The sequence below is a fragment of the Gadus macrocephalus genome, chromosome 13 (assembly GCF_031168955.1).
Source record: "Gadus macrocephalus chromosome 13, ASM3116895v1".
NCBI classification, from domain to species: Eukaryota; Metazoa; Chordata; class Actinopteri; order Gadiformes; family Gadidae; genus Gadus; species Gadus macrocephalus.
The window spans coordinates 15,848,461-15,870,233 of record NC_082394.1 but is presented as its reverse complement, the minus strand read 5'-3'; the positions used below and the strand labels follow the sequence as shown (position 1 = coordinate 15,870,233).

The window sequence follows — 21,773 nt, the reverse complement described above, 5'->3', positions numbered from 1 at the left end:
AACGATGAGGAAACCTTTTTTTTCCTACTCATAAGTAATCTTTTCCACAAAAATCTGCTATAGCTATGGGGGAAAACTCATGTACTGTTGCTCTCCTAATTAGAAGCAGAACATGATGTTCAGACCTCAGGCCAAAGCGGGCACTTTTTGAGTCCGCTCTGACGGCTGTCACAGAACGGATGTGATGTGAGGAAAGGCAAAGGACGAAAGAAAAGTAGTCAAAAAAGGTTTAATTGTGGATTTGAGTTTCAACGAAATCAACATGTTGCAATAACCGTCAATTACCTATTTTCTCCAAAGAGCCATGATATTGAAAACCTCTGAATTGTACACATACAGTCATACAGGTCAACTTTCACATTATCCGTCCAGGATATATGGCTTTCATTTTCTCTACTTAGAAAAAGTATAGTTAAAATCAGTATATATACACACACATTCGTATTTACAAAATGAAATTTGACGGTAAGTGGAAATTTGTTACTTTGCATTTCGATCCTTTAAAAAGAGCACATACGAAATTATAGCACAAGTATGATTTAAACAGAACCTGCCCGCAGTGGGGCCATTCACTTATAAATGGCAATACAAGTATGCCAGACCATCAGTCTATAGCTATTGCAGGTCCACTTAAATACTGTCCATCATATTTACAGAGGATGCTCCCGCCTGTTCTCATAAAAGTAACACATGGTCCGAGAAGGAGAGGACTACTAAGAGTTTTTGTTCTCCACATCGGCGTGCCTTTCGCTCTCCCTGTTGACTTCGTGTTTAGCCTCCTTCTTCTCCTCTCTTTTGTCTCTGCTCCTGCTCCTCTCTCGGCGCTCGCGATCCCGGTCTCGGTCCCGGTCCCTGGCGCGGTCTTTTCCACGATCACGATCTCTTTCTCTGCTGCGTCTCCTGTCGCGGTCTCTGTCACGCTCACGGTCTCGGTCACGGTCGCGGTCTCTCTCGCGAACCCTGGTTCTCTCTCGATCGTGGTCTCTCCTGTCCCCGTCCCTCCTCTCGCTGTCTCTCCGCTCCCCTTCCTTCTTCTCTCCTTCCTTCCTTTCCCCCTCCCTCCTCTCTCCCTCCTTCCTTTCCCCCTCCCTCCTCTCTCCCTCCTTCCTTTCCCCCTCCCTCTTCTCTCCCTCCTTCCTTTCCCCCTCCCTCTTCTCTCCCTCCTTCCTTTCCCCCTCCCTCTTCTCTCCCTCCTTCCTTTCCCCCTCCCTCTTCTCTCCCTCCTTCCTTTCCCCCTCCCTTCTCTCTCCCTCCTTTTTCTCCCCTTCCTTTGTCTCTCCCTCCCGCCTATCTCCCTCCCGCCTGTCTCCCTCCCGCCTATCTCCTTCCCTCCTCTCCTGCCTCTCTCTCTCCTGCCTCTCTCCCTCCCGCCTCTCAAGCCTCTCTCCCTCCCGCCTCTCCTGCCTCTCCAGCCTCTCCAGCCTCTCTCCTTCCCTTCTATCCCCTTCTCTCCTGTCTCCTTCGCTCCTCTCTCCCTCCCGCCTCTCCCCTTCCCTTCTGTCTCCTTCTTTCCTCTCTCCCTCCCTCCTCTCTGGGTCCCTCTCCCTGACTCTATCCCTCTCTCTGTCCCGGACTCTCTCCCGGTCGCGCCTCTTATTTGCCTCTGGGTCCCGGTGTCTGTCCACCTCTGGGTCCCGGTGTCTGTCCACCTCTGGGTCCCGGTGACGGTCCACCTCTGGGTCCCGGTGACGGTCCACCTCTGGGTCCCGGTGACGGTCCACCTCTGGGTCCCGGTGACGGTCCACCTCTGGGTCCCGGTGACGGTCCACCTCTGGGTCCCGGTGACGGTCCACCTCTGGGTCCCGGTGACGGTCCACCTCTGGGTCCCGGTGTCTGTCCAGCTCTTTCCTCTCCCCCTCTGGGTCCCTGTGTCGCTCCCCCTCTGGGTCTCGGTGTCGCTCTACGTCTGGGTCCCGGTGGCGCTCCACCTCTTGGCCCCTACTGTGTTCCCTGCTGCGCTCCCGGCTTCGTTCTCCGTCTCTCTCCCGGTCCCTCTCTCTGCTTCTGTCCCACTCCCGCTCTCTGCTCCAGCGCTTACCCCGGTCCCAGGAGGGCCTTCCCGCATGGGGGGGGCCTTCCCGATCCCGGTCCCTGCGGCGGTCCTCGGCCGTCTCCCTCTGTCTGTCATCGGGGAGGTGGGCCTGTCCGGCAGAGGGTTCCCGGGGGCCTCCGTCGAAGCGGCTCAGGCGCTCTAGCCCGCGAGGCTCAGAGTCCTCGCGCTGGGAGCTGCTCCGTCTCCTCATGTCAGGGGAGTGCTGGCGCCAGTGCTCCTCCCTGTGGGGGTCTGGGCTCTGGCCCCCCATGCGGCCCGCCGGCACTATTGGGCCCTCGGACGGGGTCGGCAGGAGGGGCCCGCTGTGACGCGGGGGTCTTATCTCATCCGGCAGTCTTTCGAGGCGGTACCGCTCGCCGATGAATTGATGAGGCGGGTGTCCCCGGCTCTCTGGGGGAGCGGGCCCCCGGGGGTCCTCAAAGGACGCCCGATGTTGGGGTGGAGAGTGAGCTCGGGGGTCTCTGTAGTGCGGATGGAAGGACTGGCCGCTCTCATCGGGCGGACCTCGTCGGTCTGGATAGGGGTCCGGCAGGGGGCCCCTGAAGGAGGGACCTGGAGAGGGAGGGGGCGCCTGGCTGTCTTTATACATGTGCAGGGGATTGGGGTGTTGGTGTGGGTCCATGGCCGGCTTGAAAGGACCCGCGCCGTCCTTGCTGTACGGATCAACGGGGCCTCGGGGGGGCTCGGCCATGGGGGGCTGGGCCCCGTGGTCCCGGTAGGGAGCGGGCGGCGGCGCTCTTGGTCCGGGGAAGTGGGGCTGGGGCGGGGGTCGGTTGTCATAATGAGGGGGGCCGGTGAACGGGGGAGGAGGCCCTCTGGAACCATGGAAGTTGAACGGCGGCGGAGGGGGTCCAGGGAATCGTGGCGGGGCCAAGCTGTTCTGTCCGTCGAAAGCAGGGGGCATCGGAAGACCCTGTGGGGGCCCTTGCGGCCTCATGTGCTGGGGGGCCATAGAGTGGTCAAACATCTGTGGGGGTCCTCTCTGGCCCATGGGCTGGAAGGGGAGTGACGGTCCTCTTATATTCTGGGGCGGGGGTCCGGGAGGTGGCTGCTGCTGCTGCTGCTGCTGACCGCGCCACTGGTTCTGGTAGGGGGGATAGCCCCCGGGAGGCGGGCCGTACTGCTGACCACCATCACCTTGCATCGGGGGACGAGGGCCATGCATAGGAGGCGGGTGTCCCTGGATGTGTGGAGGGTGACCCTGGATGTGTGGAGGGTGTCCCTGGATGTGTGGAGGGTGTCCCTGGATGTGTGGAGGGTGTCCCTGGATGTGTGGAGGGTGTCCCTGGATGTGTGGAGGGTGTCCCTGGATGTGTGGAGGGTGTCCCTGGATGTGTGGAGGGTGTCCCTGGATTGGCGGATGGTGTCCCTGGATGGGCGGATGGTGACCCTGCATGGGTGGGGGGTGACCCTGCATGCCCGGGGGGTGTCCCTGCATGCCCGGGGGGTGACCCTGCATGGGTGGGGGGCCTGAGAGCCTAGTCACTATGGCCGGAGGGATTGATATAGGTGGTGGACGATTCATCGACGGGGGTCCTTGCATTGGAGGAATCCCCACATGGGGCGGGGGGAAGCTGGCAGGCTTTGGAAGGTCAGCCTGAGGCCTGTACTTATTTGAGTTGTAGCCTGAAGGAGGCATATGCGGCATGTGGGAGGAGTGGTCGCCCATTGCAGCGCTCTGAGTAAGCACCGGGATTGAGGAGGTCATTGTGTCTTCAGAGTCATCATAATAGTCTGGATCTTCCTCGTACTTCGAGTCCTCAGCCGTTTTGAGAATATGCTCAGAATTAGGCCAGAGGCTGAACTTGTCCTCCTCGGTTTCGACCATAAATGGCTCTGCTTCCATTTCCTCCGCCTTTTCTTCTTCTTTGTCATCTTCTTGTTCCTCTATGAAGGTTGCCTTTACATCGGGATCCTCATGCTCGCCCAACAGAGGAATTGATACCTCTTCAATGTCCGACTCCATGAATGGGAGAACGTCCTCCTTCTTCTCCTGCTGAGGCAGGAACACAAGTGGTATCTTCTCCTCTTCTGACTGTTCAGAGACTTGAACTTTGTCCATTTTGGCCAATTCAGGTTCTTGAGCTTCCTGCTGTGAGGGTGGAGGCATCTCTGCCGGCGGAGTAGACGCCCGCTCCTTCTCCTTTGCCTCCTCCGGCTCCTGCTGGGGCTGCTCCTCCTGGCTGGGCAGTCTCTTGCTGGCGAGAGCCTGGCGAGGGTCCCGTCTCTGGTTGATCACAGGAACGACAGAGGAAGCCTTCACAAGCTCTTCCACCTTTTTGCCCAGCTGCAACAGATGACTATTTGCAAGGAGGGTCTTGGTGAGCAGTGCGTCGGGAAGGGAGAACGGTGCAGATATGACCTTGTCGGTCACGTCTTTCGGTGGGCCGTTTGTTCCGGTAGCTTTGGCCGGAGGCGGGACTGCGGGTTTGACCTCGTCAAAGATGGAGTCGTCCTCCGGGTCGTACGCCACGTCGTCCGGCTCAACGGCCACGGCCTCCGCCGGCTTGTGGACGACGGGTTCCGTGGCGGCGTGGGCGGGTTTCAGAGGTGCGCTGTAACCCGAGCCGGGGTCGTACTCTTCCTCTGGGTCGTACGGCCGGTCGTCCTCCTCCTCCTCCTCCTCCTCCTGGCGCTCCTTGGAGATCTGTCCAAACTGCTGGACGATGGGGTCCAGCAGGGTGGCCGGGGCCCCCGAGGGCTCCCCGCCGGGCTGGGAGGGGGAGTCGGAGGCCTCCGAGTCCTGCTTCTTCTTCCCGAACAGAGTGTTGAGGATGGTCTGGAGAGGGGTGGCGCTGGCAGCCGAGGAGCCGGCGACGCCCAAGGCAGACAGCGAGTCTGTTCCGAGGGGAGCGGCCATGGCGGCCGGCGCCTTGACCGAGGACAGAAGGGAAAAGATGGAGGAGATCCCCGCGGGCCCGGGGGTGCTGAGGGGCGGAGGTGAGCCCGGAGGAGTGGTGCTGAAGGGAATTTCCAAGCTCGACCGTATCGTCCTCTCAGCTTTGATGGAGGTCAAAGGCTTGGGGAGGCCTGTGTCTTCCATGTCTTTGGCTTGCAGCTTGGATCGTTTCTCCTCGTGTTCTAACAGAGCTCCGGCCCGCTTCTTGTCCTTCTGGCAGATCAGCAGCCCCAGGAGCAGGTTGGGTCGGGCTGGTTCCAGCCCTGCAACATAGACACAGAGACAAGCATCTTAGAAAATACTGGGGTCAACTATATTTTTTATATATATGCAAGTATATAAAACAACCAAGAGTTGGATCATGTGTATTACTGTAATTGTTGCCCTTCTTTTTTCTGCATTTAGTCCCACCCTGCTGAGTGGTTTGCAGGGTAGTACCAATGCATAATACGACGGTTCTAAACATGTCATCAAATAATTTTGATTATGGAATAGCTATAATAATCTGGCCAATAAAAGAGACAGGATTGATAAGGTGACACGAACTTGAATTGCTCACCGTCCCGGCATTAGGAACCATGCGTCGGAATCCCATTGCAAACAGAGCAGGTGTATTTAGACAGAGGTGCTTTCCAGGAAAGAATCTAAATAACAGAAACTAGGCTACAGCCTCTCACCTTGTGGTGGAAACATACCAAGAATCGCTCCATTTAAATCAAAGGGCCCATAGTTAACCACTTCACCTGAAATAACAAGGGGTAATAAAAGGTGATGACGTGGGTCGGCTATTATTTGAGTGTCCTTAGCTAGAAATGGCAGCTATCATTGAGTTAAATGTGCTGTGTGTGATTATCTGTTTTGAGTTGTCTTCCCCTGCCTCTGTATGGGCCAATTTAGATTTGAGGCAACTTCCAGCTCATTTCTGACCAATCAGGGCATCTCTTCCCTGCTTGGTTCATCATTGAAGCAACGCTCAATGGCAGCAAAATGTAGGTCGGGAGGCAACATTATTTTTTGTTTGTTTTTTTCAAAACTTGTCTGCGTTCTCTCTTTACAGCTCTCGAAAGCTTTCTAAATAAAAACTTTTGATTGGTGTTTGGTTCTTTGTGCAGACGGCGCGGTGCGTACCTGGGCCGTCGAAGGGCAGCAGCTTGGAGGGTAGGGGGTCCAGGGCGCTCAGCGGGATCAGGTAGAGGTCTTTGATGCGCCGGTTGTTGTTGGCCACCACACCAAAGCGCTTCCTGCTGCTGAAGTACGAGTAGAGGGACACGTAGGCCGCCTCCTCCTCCTCCGTGGCCGGGTGGAACCGGATCAGACACAGCTCCTAGAGGAGGAGGAAGGAGGGAAAGGAGAGAACCACACCAAGACATGAGGAATGGAAGAGAGAGGGAGAATAGAGAAGGGAAGTGTGAATGAATGCAAGGAAGGAACGGGAAGGATGTGGTGAAAAGAAGAAAAAGAGAATGGATTGAAGAAAAAGAGGAAGAAGAAACGAATGAAAGAGCCGGAAGAGAGATTAAAGAAGAGATGTACTGTTAAAAGCTAAAATATAAGTTAAGTTACAAGGCCTTTGAGGGCATGAGAAGAGTCTTTCAGACAGAGCTTTGTGGAACCAACCTTGGACAGGGAGGTCTTCAGCTTCCCCACGTAATCCCACACTGTGCTGGGGGAGATACGGCCACCGATATGGATGGTGTCGGGCAGGTCCTGCACAAGGTCAACAATATTGATTCTGATTAGATTAAAAAAAAATGGGATTTCATAGAAGAAAGGCTGTGAGAGAAACAAAATCGAGAGACATTATAATATGTGTTTATGGAGCACCAACCTCCTTCAGATATTCAAAGGATCCAGACACCAAGAAGGCCTTTGTGGCAAACTTTGCCACGGACTGCATGTTGATGAACCCCTTCCAAATCTTCTCCTGACCGTGGAGGAAGATGGCCGTCTCTCCTTCCAGGGGAGGATCATTGGAACTGTAGAACCAAAACAGAGCATTATTCTAAAAGTATATCCAAAATACATATATATATAAAAAGCCATGTAAACTAAACTGCAGATAAGAGGTGAAAGTATAGAAAATAACTAGCCTAGTAAATAACTAGACATTCTACCTGGATTTTGCTGCTTTAGATGGGGTCACTGAAGGTGGGGGGGCTGGAGGCATGGGCAAAGGCCCCTTGAGTGCCGGCTCCACTGGGACGACGACCAGAGGGTTGGCGGGCTCCGATGACGAGAGGGGCAGAACTGGCGGCGTTTGAGAGGGGGTTTGGGTGACCGTGACGCTGGCTCCGTGCCTGGCCATGCGGGGGTCTCTGCGGGTGATGCTCACAGAGGATACGGTTGGCATGGCGATAGGTGCAGGGGTCATGACCGGCTGTACCAGACCACCGAAGTCATCCTGGTAGAGCATAGGCTGGGCCTGTGGCTCGGAGTGGACGGGAGCGTCCATGCTGGGCTGATACACGGGTTGGGTCTTGTGGTAGGAGAGGGTGTCTTGGTGTTGATAGGCCTGGGGCCCAGGAGGGGGGTAGGCTGCGGGCATGTGCGGCTGGTAGGCAGCAGGAGGGGCCTCCCTGGACGAGCGCGACTCCTGTCGGGGTGGCTTGGCCTCGGGCTTCTTGGCAAGTTTGGCTTTCTTGGCAGCCGGCTCATCCTCAGACTTCTGACCTGGAGGTGCAGAACAAAGTGTGTGTTGCAGTCAACTGGGCGGATTCGACTTTTTTTTTCCCATAATTTGTAAACCCCTTTCCAATTGTCATGGTAATAACATTTCGTAAAGGGTTTCAAGTTAAATATTTTGAATGAAGGTCATCAGGCTGGCAACCTGATGACCGTCTGGCGCAACGGAGATAGCATGGACAGCTTGGATAGGAGCCTGTCGAGTTGAACTATATTACAAAAGAGTCTTTCAATAAAATCATAGCAAAGAAAAGATCCTGCCCTAATGTGGAGGCAAAGACGTAGCTCAAGTTGCTTTTGAGGTCAAATAACCCAGGGGTTATTGCTAAAACAGGTGCCTTTCTGAGAAATGTCCTGCCATTGTTTAAGTAATGTTTTTTTTTTTTTTTTTTTTTTTTTTTGCCGTGCACCATTGTTTTGGTCTGTAATGATTTAAGTTGAATTTTGTGCTCCATGCCATGTGCTATGGCCGTGAGCCGTAATAAATAAATGAATATGTTACGATCATTTACCTGTGCATATTTTGCAGTTGATGTCGAAGATGTGGTTCTTGTGCTCGGCAGTGGTGTCGTTGAGCATGCTGCTGAAGATGTCTGGTGTCTCGACGGCAGAGCCCGGAGCCGAGGAGGACGGAGCGCAGCTCGACTCCTCCTGGTCCTGAGACATGGAGAACACCGCTCAGGCCTACGCCTTCAATAACCAGGCGGAGGACAATGCACAGCAACGGGATGTGTGGTGGCCAAAGGCACTGCTAGTGTACATGCTTATCTTTTGGAGAAATAGACAGGTGTCGTAGAGGAGAAATACAGAGCGCAAGTATAAGGCGAAGGGTTGTTAACACAAGCATTTTGTTACATCAGGAGAACCCAGTGAAGCCAAAAAAGGGAAACGTGATTTGGAGAGGAAGAGAAGAGCATGCCACCACTTACTGCAGCGGAAGCCATGCGAGAAGGTGGCAAGGCAGCAGGGATACATACATCGGCATCTGACGTCGGTGGAGCGTCCTCCAGATCCAGGCTATGGGAGCTTGACTCCCGCCTGTGGCCTGATTTAGAGTACCCTGAGTGGGATCGGCCACTCGAGCTGTGGGACTGGAGCGGCAGAACAAGTGGGATTATGATTCCTGAATTTGATCCATTTATTTGAATGCATTCATCTAATGCATAAATCACTGATCCACAGTCATGGAAATCCGTAAATACAATGCGTCTACCTAAAATTGAACTTACTCAACAGACAAAAGGCACCCATACCTATATTGCACTATGTAGACACTTTTAAATTAAACAATAATGAGATTGTGTTACATATGTGTATAGCTTTAGAGGTAGAAATGTCAAAGCCTCATTTTTTTTTCTGTGTACCAACACCCTTACCTCAGAGTCAGACTTCCTCCACTCCGAAATCTCTCTGGAGAGCAGCTCCTCTGCACTGAGTCTGACCAGCCTGAAGGGACTTACATCCCCCCACACGACCCTGTAGAACAGGCCCTGCCACAAGCATCACAAGCAACATGTGAGTACCACTCGCAGTCAACTCTGAAGAATGTGCAACTAACCACAGTGTCAAACAATTTTGATCCATTCAATGAGCCGATGGGGAAAGGGCCAATGACATTTTGGGGGACCACTCACCTTGTTTTTGGGGTCCTTCAGGTTGAACATGAGGGAGCGGTACTTGTTCTTGTACTTGCTGTCCGTGTTCATGCACAGGTTAAACATCTCCTTCTCGATGGACACCGCCATCCGGCCAACCTCGCTCTCAGTCATCTTCAGGTCGTCGCTGTCACTCACCCTGATCATGCAGCACACACACACAGGACAACCTTTAAGTGAATCCTTGCCTGCCTAAAAAGGTAATTCAATACGCGAGCATTGATGCGACGGTTGTGCATCATCTCTCGTTTGTTTCGTTTGCGGAGGTACTCACCTCTTGTAGAGAATGTCGGTGAGGGAGCGTCGGATGTTCTGCCTCATCTGGTTGTTGGGCGGACCCGCCGGGGCCCCGGGGGGCGCCGGGGAGGCGGTCGGCTGGGAAGGCCTGGAAGACGAGGGGACGGACGGCGCAGAGGAGGCCGATGACGATGAGGGCCCTCTGGAGGAGGAGGAGGAGTGGCTGTTGGACGGGGGGTCTTTCTGCGGAGCCTGCTTCTTTGGGATGGTGAAGTTGGACTTGGTGACTCTCAGCGCTCCTGTGATGTGCACGGGCCCGCCCTGGAATGTGGAAGGCGTTGGAGCGGAAGGCGCGCCCGGTTTCTTGGACTTTGGGCCGGGTTTGCTGGCGGCCGTGGCCTGCTTCCTGGTTGCCCTTGAGCTGCCCTGAGGGGAAGCTTTGCGTCCTTTCGCCTTCGCTGGCTTGATGGCCGGAGACCTCTTGTTTTTGACCGGCGTTGTGGAGGCGGCGGGCTTCTCAGCAGGAGCCTGCTCCTGCTCCTTAACCTTCTCACTCTGCTTCTCCTCTTTGGGGGGCACTGTGGAAATAGGGAAATAACCGTTAAAACACTAATTTAAGGCATTTAACTCGTACTTTACGTACACTTTTAAGAACTATGACACAAACTACGAGTATGTTACTACTCGTATGATGAAGAAATTGAAGGTATGTTCAGTTTGAATATGGATGCCAACTTTGTTAAGGACAAAATAGCAAATGTACAAGGTAATGGTATGGCAATCGTACGCAAATGAAACATGTGTACAACATACAATTCAGTTAAGACATTTGTACTTTCTAATGGATTCCAGTTAATGTAGACGTCAACCCAACTCTCTCACCAACACACACAATCCTGAAAACATTCAACAGGGGGATCCCTGCAGAAGTTTTATTTACATTGTTTCACAATTAGAGAAAAATGTCCAGCTTCAAGCAATGTAAAATGAGTTATGTTATTAGTTCAGAATTATTAGAGCAAGAATATGCAAAATGTTATGATAGTATGTGTGAAATTCTGAGAGATCCAAGTGTGAACTTGTTTTGAGTTCTACCATAATTGAACTCTCTTCCACCCAATATGCCATGTTTCAACAGTGTTCAGTGCTCCAATATAGCAGAAACCAAGATTCTTGTCCTTTCAGAATTTGTTGAATATTTTCAGTTAATTAGCAGTAATACAGCTTAATTTGTCAACACACATTACAAAACCCTAAACAGATCTTAGTTTTTACTCCAACACTTCACACCAATGTATTCAACCCTAATCCACCTCTGCTCTTATACTCTTGCATTAAGGGAGAGAAAGTCTTTGGACGCATCCATGTGCATACATGGCAGTTATGTAAGAGTTGATGAATCTGGACCCATAGCACATGGTAAGATACTAACAATTATGTGTTAGTTGAAAACTTTCAGCTTATGTGCCCTTGTGCCGAGGTCACTCAAAATGTAACCAATACCGTAAGCAGCTCGAAATCTATAATTAGATTTCAAATAACTAATGGGAAACTATCCAGTTATCCTGAAGCAAAGTTAATCATGGAGTACAATATATCAAAGATATATAGAACCTAATAAATGTTATAGAGCAAAAGTTAAGAAATTCAAAACAGCCAAAAATGCATTCTTCCCAGGGCCATCAAATCTAAATTACCTGATCATCAGTATGCAGATACATTTGAGTCTGTGAAAATAAATACTGGGTATTATATCACACTGTAGAAATACAGTAGTGATGATACTGCCCACATTTCCCACCCAGAGGTTACTAAAGTTCCATCTACAGAAAGATGCCTTAGCGGTGCATCAGACCGTGCCTCTTAATAATAACCAACCAACTCACTTAGCCCTCATAGGAGACAACAGAACTGGGCAATTAAAAAACCCACTTAAAAAAAAACATCAGATGTGAAGCCACTATCAAGTGTAGGGTGTGTGAAACCGTCCTCTTCTGCTCTGCTTATTGGGTTGCGGACTGCTCTCCTCAGTGGGGTTTGGACTGCTTGTCTTCTGGGGTAAGGATCCAAAGGTCAGTGTTCTGCTGCCGTCGGGTCTCTCAGCTCCTGCCACGGCGACTCCGTCTGGTCTGACGCAGATCTTCCTTTTCCCCTCTTGGTAGGATGGGTGTGTGGGTCGCCGTGGTAGCCTTCTTCAGCGGTAGGTGCGTATGTGTGTGTGGGTCAGCAACCCATGCTCGTTTAAAAAAAGTGGTGCTCAGAGCAACCCCACAGCAAGCCAAGACACCGCTCACATCAATCAATCGAGGCATCCAAAAATCTGTCATAGTCACCTTTTATTTTAAAGCCAGTTTGCCATCAGTGGTGATGCATCACAACAATAAATATTAATATAAAGTGCTAAGCAGCCTGCTACCCAGAAGAGTAAGGGTACAGCCCAGGCTTGTGCTGGACATGTTAATGCCCAGTGTCAACAGCTCTACGATAGCTTTATAGTATTTGCTCCCTTAATCGCTGAGAAAAGCCACAGAAACCTACCTGCTGGAGACGCAAGGACCTTGAACCTCACTGACTGCAGAGCTGACGAAATCAGGTTGCAGACCCGCACAGATGAAAAGAAACTGGTGATTTCATTTCAGTTGCACACACAAACACAGGGAGGCACCTTAGGCAGCTTGGAGGAAGTGAGATTCAGTGCTGGGCTGCCATTTGTCCCTTCATACGAGTCTTCATCAGAGACCCTTTAGATTCCACAGCCTGTACTTAAAAACTCAATACGAAATTGATCAAATACTTACCTTGCTACATTCGTCACTTACCTTTCCCCCGACCGAGAAAAACATACTTCCAGATCAATATCCAACATATTTCAAGTGATCTATTAATGTCTGGCGTTACCATAGGTTACTCTTCAGACAATATCCTGCCTTCTGTGCATTCATGCATGGTTCACCAATAATAAAAGAAGGCATTATGGTTACACGTAATCTAGGATGTGGACGCATACAGCCAGTGTATGCAGACCCCCCCCCCAGTGTGAAGAGACAGGCAGTGGTAAGGCGTGATTTACGGAGACCGTCTAAAGAGATACATACACTTTTTGTTTAACACTGTTGGTGATATGGGTGTAGTCTTTTCTGGCGTGACGGCATTGTAATTATGGTCGCAGGACCAGGATGCAGCGGCGGCCGGCGGAGGATGCTCCCGGGCACTCTCGTCATCGTCGTCTTCTTCACCGTGCTGCTCGTCGTCGCTGTCTTCCTCGCTGTCCGATTCGCTGTAGTCCTCCTCCGACTCCTCAGCGATGGCCTTCGCAGTCTTCCCTCCGGCGGCGCTCCTCTGGAGGGGAGGAGAGGGAGAAACAGTCAGTCAGTGGGATGGGACGGGAGACCAGCATCGAGGGCTGGAAAGTAAGCATACGCTGAAGTACGTTACATTGTCCTGCATCACATCAGCCCGACTATCAACTAGTGCAGTGGTTCTCCCTCCGGCAAATAAACCCCCTTTATAGATCCTTGACCGACAAGTAGTACCATCATTTAAAAAGTTAACTATATCAATTCTACAATTAACAATAACATGAAATGACATGCATGGTGCAAATATTAAGTGTGAAACATGGGCTTGATTTCTTTTTATCTGTATGGTAGGCCCTTCAGTTTCATATAATTGTATTAAGAATGTTATCAAATTTCACTAACCCCCCTGAGGAACTAGAGGCTTTTAGAAGGACAAACGGATCTGTTTTTCCACAGACTGGCCTAGGTCATCAAAGCACTGCCATTAAGGTACTCCCATTAAACAACCACTCTCCTCATTATCCAACCAAGATAAACTAAGTTAGCATCTTGTGTTTTTCAGGGGGCAGTAGTGTTTTTCTCTCCTTTGACCCATTTAATCTTTGATTTCTCAGGACCATGACTTGTAAAATAGTTACATTGGTGTTGATTCAACAAAATATGCTAATGTCACTCTTACAGACTTGATGAAGATCGCTAAATATTCAATCAAGATTTTCTTCAACACAAGATTCACCAGCCCAATCTAAAAACCGTTCCAAACAACCACAGTGGAAAAAGACCACTGTGATTCAATAAACAATACTGTTTTTGATTAAAAGGGGTCTTTGAGGACTGAAAAGACAGTCTTCAGGGCAATTACTTAATAAAAAGAAATGTTGCCAGCTCCACTTCCCTGTAAACATTATGATGGCGTAATCATGTCTGATTGGGCTAGCCCTACATTTAAACCACAAAAAATGATAACGTTAGGGAGTTAAAGGAAGAATCAATATAGATGCCTGCAGAGGGAATAGGAAGGTGGCAGAGATGACCTAGTCAATGATTTATCATGAATACAAGCCTGCCTTTGAGGTTACGCCATTTTGGATCCGTAAAGGTCAGTTAATACATCACCGTATACATGGTTCATATCTACTATCTGGGATCTTCAGCACTTGAAAGTACAAGGCTGTTTGACGCATTTCATTTCATGTTTACGCCATTTGTAACATTTGGCTAGCTTTAGCAAGAGTATGAATATAGCCATATATATAAAAATTACAATTATAAAAGCTAATAGATAAAGGACTTCATTTCAAATTAAATATAAAGCCACAAAATGATAATACAATTATCGGGCTTTCAGATGCCAACATAAAAAAAAAAAAAAAAAACTCATTAAGAATTAGCAGCTGGTTTACCCAAACCAAACTTTAAACATGCAGTTTATTGACATCAAAAAACATTTAAACATTCTGGCAATGTATTGGGTATTAACCCTAAATAAGCTGGGGGTTCCCCCATAACTGCTTCTATAAAACGACATGAAATAACTATTTCTATGCACTAAATCCAACAGCAAATCATACAGTCTACGGAAATGACGATGTCTAGAATTTATTTTTATTGACAAGGAGGACGAGTCCAGATATACCCAAGACTAAGACTACAGTCCGATTCAGCAGCCACAAATCCTTACATCACAAGTTAGCGTGGGCCCGAGAAGTTAAAGGGACACTATGTAATATTTTGAGTAATTTATTACCTCAAATCAACATATTCATTCATAAATAAGTCCTCATTGGTGTAAAATTATCTCTGCCAAAAATCTCACTTATCCTCCTGAGCGAAGAATAATTAATATTAATATCAATATGGTTACATAGGACGGGTAAGCTTCATGGAGGCTTCCATTTTCTTCCGGTCTATGAGCTGCCGAGAGGGTCAAAAAGCACTACGTCGTACAGGAATTGCAAACGCGTTTTCACTCTGAGCCAGCGTGACGGTGGAACAGAGCTTAGTTTAGCGAGACGAGTTTTACCGGCAAATTTGAACACGCACCGCATTTTTTTGTAAGACCATAGTTATGCCACGCCACAGGAGAAGGAATCATCGTCGCCAAAAAAACGACGATGTGGAAGCAAAGCATGTATAACATGGTTTTTCATGGCAACGAGATGCGGGGCGCTATGTTTGAGCGACTCGTCATTGAAAGGCTACTTTATTACATATTTAATTAACTTTTTCACATTTTTGTCGAGTTTAAATCGTGACAATATTCTTATGACTTATGGATACTGTCAAATGCGTTGGAGGAATTCAAAAGCCATTCTTCATCAAGTTATGGAGGTTTATTCTCTGCTGTGGTCACCACGTATCCAAATCCACCGAGACGCACTTCGGCTAGAGCGGACCTTCTGGAGCTTCAACTCGCTTGCGAGACAGTTGATTTATCATCCGAACAACTGGATTTCATACCAACAACTCTGATAAAGAAGACAATACGGAGGAAAAGAAGATCGAGAGGAGGAATTAGGAACAGGATAGGAGACGAGGAAGTAAACTCGTTGCCAGGGCGACTAACTGGCGGCGCGCACAGTCGCAGCGACCCCTCTTGAGATCTGTGAGATTGAGATTGAATGTTTGAGTGTGAGACGTCCTACGACGAACGTAGTTTATGACAGGGAAACAATATTAAACATTAGGACATTGAGAGCGAGTAACATCACTGGCATTCGCTGGCATCTGGACATACTACGCAAACACAGGATACTAACGGACACTGTGACACCGTGCCCGCAACTGCCCGGAGGAGGAAGCAGCAGAGACGGGGTGGACGTAAACAAACTGAACAGCTTCTTTCAGCTCCTACCCTCCAAGAAACGCTATCGCAGCTTAAGATGCTCCACCACCAGGCTGCGGAACAGCTTCCTACCTCAAGCTGTCAGGATGCTCAATGCACCAGCGTCCCAGATCTTCTCACTGGACTTTATTTATTATTTATTTATTTATTCATCATTGGGACGTTCGTTTGTTTGTTTGAAATGTATGTTGATCTTGATCCGTGAGAAACGCCTTCCCGTTTTGTTGTTCAATCAACAAAATGACAATAAATTTGATTTGATTTGATTTTGATTTGATTCCGTTAGTTACAATGTAAATTGTTGGTATTTAGAATACTGTTACATTGTTGAAATCAACGGGTTACAATGCGTTGATTAGGATGCGTGCTCAGCCGCACGCATTATGGGAATTATTGTTTTGATTATCGGTAACTCCAAGACTACCAAAGGCCATGTCAACTTTTATGTTATGACATTTTATGTAATCTGACATTAAATGACCTACTGTTATTTATCATCTGTATAGTTATTTGTCATGTTGGAAAGTCCACAACTGCTGGAGTCAAGTTCGTTGTCTGTAAGAATGCTTGGTCAATAAACCTGATCTGATTTGTCCATCTAATTTGTCCAGTTGTCCACGAACCTCATCATCACTCGAATGACTCGATGAGGTAGCCTAGTAGGTGTCATGTCACAGCTTCTTGGCACATACTGCCCACCGTAGTTTTTGGACAAGCGAGCACTATTAGTTTGAATGCAATATACAATTGTACCACTAGATGGGAGTAATTTTTACACAGTGTCCCTTTAACAACTGCATTAATATTCTACGAATCGAGACCCAAACCGTTTGTCCCCTATGAAGCAAAGGACTCAACCAGATAGAAAAGGCACTGCGTCTGTAGCGGTCCCGTGTTACCTTGGCAGTAGACTTGGTGCTTGGCTTCCTCTGACCCGGGGCCTCCTCCTTGGGCTCCTTGGCATCTGTGAAGGACTTCATGGCCGCTGCCGCGTGCTTTAGGATGCACACGTTGCCGCAGTAGACGGAGTCCGGCTGGGCGTTGTTCTCGCAGCCAGTCCCGATGCACTTGGGCAGGGAGGAGGTGTCGGCCTTCACCTCCACCGCCTGGTCGGTTCCCAGAGACGGCGAGGTCTTCACCTCCACCATCGAAGCTACTTTCTGCTCCGCGTTTGGCGCCACCTTCTGGTCAGCGGCCGGTGGTGACCTCAGCCCTGCCGTCTGCTGTAGTGCCTGCTTAGAACCACGAAGCAAACACAATTACATTGCAACATAGCTTTGGACCATGGAAAGTTGTCTTGCGCTCCACCAACCTAAAAACAGCACCAGTCAAACCATTGTTATTGCTCCTCAATGCAACAAAGATAGTTTTACAATTCCATACAACAATTAAATATAACATTCTCCTGCTTTCAACTGCAACTAGAGATGCAGGGACATGTATTGCGTTTCCAGAACATACCGGTTGAAATATCTTTATCTTCTTTTTGCCAGTGGGGTTGGTGGCCTTCTCTATCCGGCCCTTGATCCCCGGGTCGTCTCCTAGCTTCTCCTCCGCGGCTCCCCCCAGCATTGAGGCCACGCTGGCATGGTTGACCCCAGAGCCAGACTCTACTCTCCGGGACTCGGCGAGGGCCTTGGCGGCGTCCAGGCCCGTGGCCAGAGCGCCGGTGGCGGGCCGCAGCACCTGGCTCTTGCGGGCGGTGCAGTTGGGGCAGACGTAGTCCTCGCCGTTCCTCTCCATGAGGCGCCCGCGGGCCTCCGTGATGCCCACGCAGTCGCCGTGGAACCACTCCTCGCAGCGGTCGCAGCAGATCATGAACCTGGGCAACCCGCAAGTAAAAAACATTAAGTGGCCATGCTGTCAGAATAAGGGCAGATGGCTTTAACCCACACTAATGAATGAGTTTGACCAGACCCACATAAAATAAATGATAGTACAGTGGTTCTGCTTTGGACCAAAATACATGATAAATGGAGAAATAGTAAAAGGATTAGATAAAGGCAAGGGGTAAAGGGGTTGTACCGTTTGTTATGCTTCTGGCGACAGATGCAATAGAGGGCATTGGGGTCGTAGCCTGCTTCTTCAGAGTCCGACGAAGAGGAGGACGATGTGGCGGACGTGGTGGTCAAGGAGTCGTCATCTTCTTCGTCATCTCCGGGGCCTTCTGGGGACCTGCGGTTCTGCGTGGACGGCTGGGCATTGGGCCTGTTGGGTTCTCTCCTTGCCGTGAAGGCTCCTTTCATGGCAGGTGCAGGAGGAGGTTTACCCACAGCTGGTGTCACTGGGGTGCTCTTAATTGGTGCAACCTTCTTTTTATTGGTGTAGGTTCTGATTGGCCCACGCTTCACAAAGCCCCCGGGAGGCTTCTCCTTGTCTTCCTCCTCACTGTCTTTTCCAGTCTCCCGTTTGGGCTCTTCTTTGACCTTCTCACCTTCGAGCTCCTCTGGCTTCTCCTCCTCCTCCTCCTCCTGCTGCTCCTGCTTCTCAGGTTCCGGCTCAGGGCCAACCTGCGTCAAATCTCCGCCCTCTTTCACCTCGATTTTGGGACAGTCCTCTGTCCCGTCTTCCGGTGTCCCCTCCTGGCTCTGGTTCTGTGGCTGGTCCTTTGTGCCGGCATCGTCTTCGCTGTCCTCGTCGTTCTCTGAGCTTCCGTCGTCTTTGGTGCCGGTGGCCCCTCCTCCGCGGCTCCTCGTCATCCTGCCCCCCCGGGCCTTACCGGCTGGCTGTTTCCTGGTGCCGCTCCTCGTCCTCCTCTCCGGGGAGGGGGACTTGTCCTCCGCCGCCTTGGCGTCAGCGTTGCCGTCGAAGCTGGCCTCCGAGGCGGTCTCAGCGTCCGTCGGGGTTTGGGACGGAGGGTCGCCGCTCTCGATGCTGGAGGGGCCACTCCTCCTCGCCGCCCTCTTGGCCGTCGAGGATAGGAACTCCTCGAGCTTGTCTGTACGTTTGGACTGCCTGCCGCTGCGGCGGACTGCGCCTCCACGGCTCTCCTGGGGCTCAACGACCGCTTCTACTGGCATGTCTCTCTTGGCGATGGTGGTCCGACGGAAACCCCAGGTCTTCCTCACCTCGCCGGTGGTTTTGGGAGATTGGTCAGACTCCTCTAGCTGCTCTTTACTGCCATTGTCCTCTGGCTCTAGACACTCAGCCTCTGCTTGAGTTTCTGTATCGGCAGCTGTTGACAAACAGTTATAAGTTAACCAGAAACACTTTCTGAAGGCTAATGCTGAGCTCAAGGCACTAATGCCTAGCTTACATACTTGCTAATCTACAACCTCATAAGGGTGAGAGACATGTCCAAACAAACATGGCCATACATCTCCTCTGCTGGGACTTAGATCTACTCTAGATAGGACACTGGTAAGAAGGATGACACGGGGGTCAGGCAGTAGGAATCGCATCATTGAGGGAAATAGAGATTTATATAGAAAATACAATTAGTGTTGCCAACTGGTATACACAACCCACAAATGGTTGTCCCGTAAAGAGCACTGAATATTTACTAAGGAGTGTTGCAGTTTGATTATCTTCTGCAAAGTAGAACACATTTGTACATTTGAACACATTTGGGGTTTACTAAGGCCCCGGCATCCTTAAAACAAAATTGTTGTCACATAGGCTTTGAGACGGGACGCAACTGCTGAGATAAGAGGCACAATCATTAATGTAGGGAAGGTTGGGCTGAGTACACTGCATCAATTTATGCCCAAAGCGGGGCTTCAATTGGCAAATTTGCCATTTTCTCTGTGTTGAAAAAAGCCATTATTTCGATAATGAAATGAAGGGGCCTTAAGCCTTCCCCTAAACTAAATGCATAGGACCTCTAGACAGCCTATGAATCCCACCAACCTCCAAGTGAAAAGATACTTGTGCAAGGTACCTTGAGCGCAGCTATCCAAAGGTTCCTGGCTCTGCTCTGGCTGGGGAGCTAGAGAGAGCACAGGGCTCAAAGTCTCCTCCATAGATGATGGAGTCAAGCACTACTTTCAACCTCAATCTCTACGGTTAAAAAAGACAAGCACAAGAGACCAGCTGTGTGTTACTCTTCTCAGTGTACATGGATTATCTACAACTGCTGCCGTTTTGACAGTGCGTGGCAGATTTGAAATGCCTTGGACTCATTTTGTATTAACGTTTAAGATCAGACAAATTAATTCTAACAGCCTCATCCAAAAGCTTATCCTTCGACAAAAAAATAATGGGTTCTTTACGAACCAGCTGTTGGAACCGTCAAATTATATTGATATCGTTTTATCCACAGCTTGCTTCCCACTTGATAATAACCAGTGCCGATTTATAAAAAATCAGTTAGTGCATAGAACCAGAGATTAGAATGTGTTTAAAAAACAACGGAACGTGTCCTCTAGATGTACCTGCAGTTCAGTGGTGATGGGCCATAACAATGTGCTTCTTCAAAAGAAAGGTGTCTAGTAAGACGACCTCTGTGTGGGTTCAGGATTACTGGATATACAGGACAGAGGAAAACAAACGTCAGACTAACATTGTACATCATATACAGACGCAGTTAAAGAACATTCAATTATTTGTTTGCGAAACCATAACACAGTGCATGGTTACTCGCCGTACATTTAATTGGAGCACTTACTTAAAGTGTCACTGGACAAGTTATGAAGCTATTAAACCACTAAACATAATAGTTTAGGGCTTGAATTTAAACACATTTTACTTGCATCACAAAATATATTGACAAACAGTTGATGTTTTCCAACATGCATAAATAACATATTTGCTATGGTGCACATGCGTTCTAAAAAAAAAATGCAAAGTCATGAACAAAATCCAAGATAATCCTGGGAAAAGAGTCGCAAATGCAATCGTTGAAAGGAGGAGAGAAGACGGTTGGCAGTCGCGTAACCAAGCCACGTGAAAGGAGCAATTGTTGCCCACGAAGTCTTGGGCGGGGACCCGCGGATGCATTTCAGCCCAGCAATAATCATCCCAAATTAGTACTTTAACATTTGAATCCACGAAGCAGTGAATATTTTACAGTTTGTTATCATGTATGAATATTATGACAACGTACAAGTTGACATCGTGCGGGAAACTGCGGCGCCGTTTTAACCAGAGTCCAACGACCCATTACATTCAAAAACATGCAACTACAGCACAGAGTCTGTTGAAATCAACTAAAACGATACAAACAAATGGATAAAAAACACTGCCAAGCATCATATACTAACGTTAGATAGATAATGCTACGTTAATCCCATACTTACAACGGCATGGCTGCATAACCGTTAACAACACTCCGGATTCAAAACGATTGCTGTCATGGATTGTAATGATATAGACTATCCGTGTATTATATGTGCCACTGCAACCAAGACCATCTGGCTTGGTTTGTTCAAGTCGAAATAGTAAAAAACCGCGCACATACCATAGCATAGAAGCGATCATGCTAAAACGTGCACGGGGTCTGAAGCACCTGAAGCTAGCCGTAAGATAAACACCAAAAGGCAGACGAGGCCATGAAAACGTGAAGACAATTATTCGGCCATTTAGACTCCTCAGCGTGATACTTAGTATACGTTTAAACCGCGTACAATGGCATCAAATACTGCACACAATATAGCCAATATAAATGAACGGGAGTTGGTAACAAGGTTACGCTAGCTTGTAAGCTACTTCATTAGCCGCGTCGTCTTCAACCTCGCGTCTCGGAACTATTTTGTATCCCATGGTTAAACGACAGTATAAAATAACAAAACCACACACACACATTATACACGAGCGTGCAATACTTTCTATGCTGTTTAAGTTACCCACCTACGACCAAATCATCGATATTATGTCCTCGCAATTCCTTAGGTCAATCCTCCATTTTCCATTCCCGCTGGCTAGTGGCTACTCCGCGTTGCGTTCCTGACTGCGGCAGATGGCTGTCTGTTTAATGGCTAACCGTACTGTACAGACATCGCCTCTAGTGGTCAGGCGACGAAGCGCTCTAGGTGTCGAGACTGTAACAGCCACTCAGTAAAGCATTTTTCTTTAGTGCCTGAACCTGGAATAATGATTATAACCTTACTTTTGTGGTTGTCATTTCTCCTTCTCTTTTATTGGTGATTCAGCAATTAAAACATAG

The 21,773-nt window shown here is 49.2% G+C and overlaps 1 protein-coding gene across 7 annotated transcripts; it reads right to left on the bottom strand.

The window, feature by feature from the left end:
• Window positions 1-213: 213 nt before the first annotated feature.
• On the bottom strand, window positions 214-21,609 carry LOC132470641 (death-inducer obliterator 1-like). Of its 7 annotated transcripts, none has more exons than XM_060069417.1 (18): window positions 21,458-21,609; window positions 20,044-20,131; window positions 19,551-19,669; window positions 17,696-18,845; window positions 17,132-17,492; window positions 16,570-16,905; window positions 12,622-12,865; window positions 9,564-10,104; window positions 9,269-9,428; window positions 9,011-9,124; window positions 8,564-8,725; window positions 8,147-8,291; window positions 7,067-7,622; window positions 6,781-6,928; window positions 6,570-6,659; window positions 6,081-6,276; window positions 1,818-5,215; window positions 214-1,697 (listed from the first exon to the last, which is right to left on the bottom strand). In XM_060069417.1, exons 3-18 carry the CDS (start codon window positions 19,630-19,632, stop codon window positions 714-716), a joined length of 8,667 nt encoding a protein of 2,888 aa, XP_059925400.1. In that variant the 5' UTR covers window positions 19,633-19,669; window positions 20,044-20,131; window positions 21,458-21,609; the 3' UTR covers window positions 214-713. The 7 variants fall into 7 exon arrangements, with proteins under 7 accessions (XP_059925400.1, XP_059925401.1, XP_059925397.1 ...); XM_060069418.1 differs by having other exon boundaries at window positions 214-3,239; window positions 3,408-5,215; XM_060069414.1 differs by having other exon boundaries at window positions 214-5,215.
• Window positions 21,610-21,773: the final 164 nt, after the last annotated feature.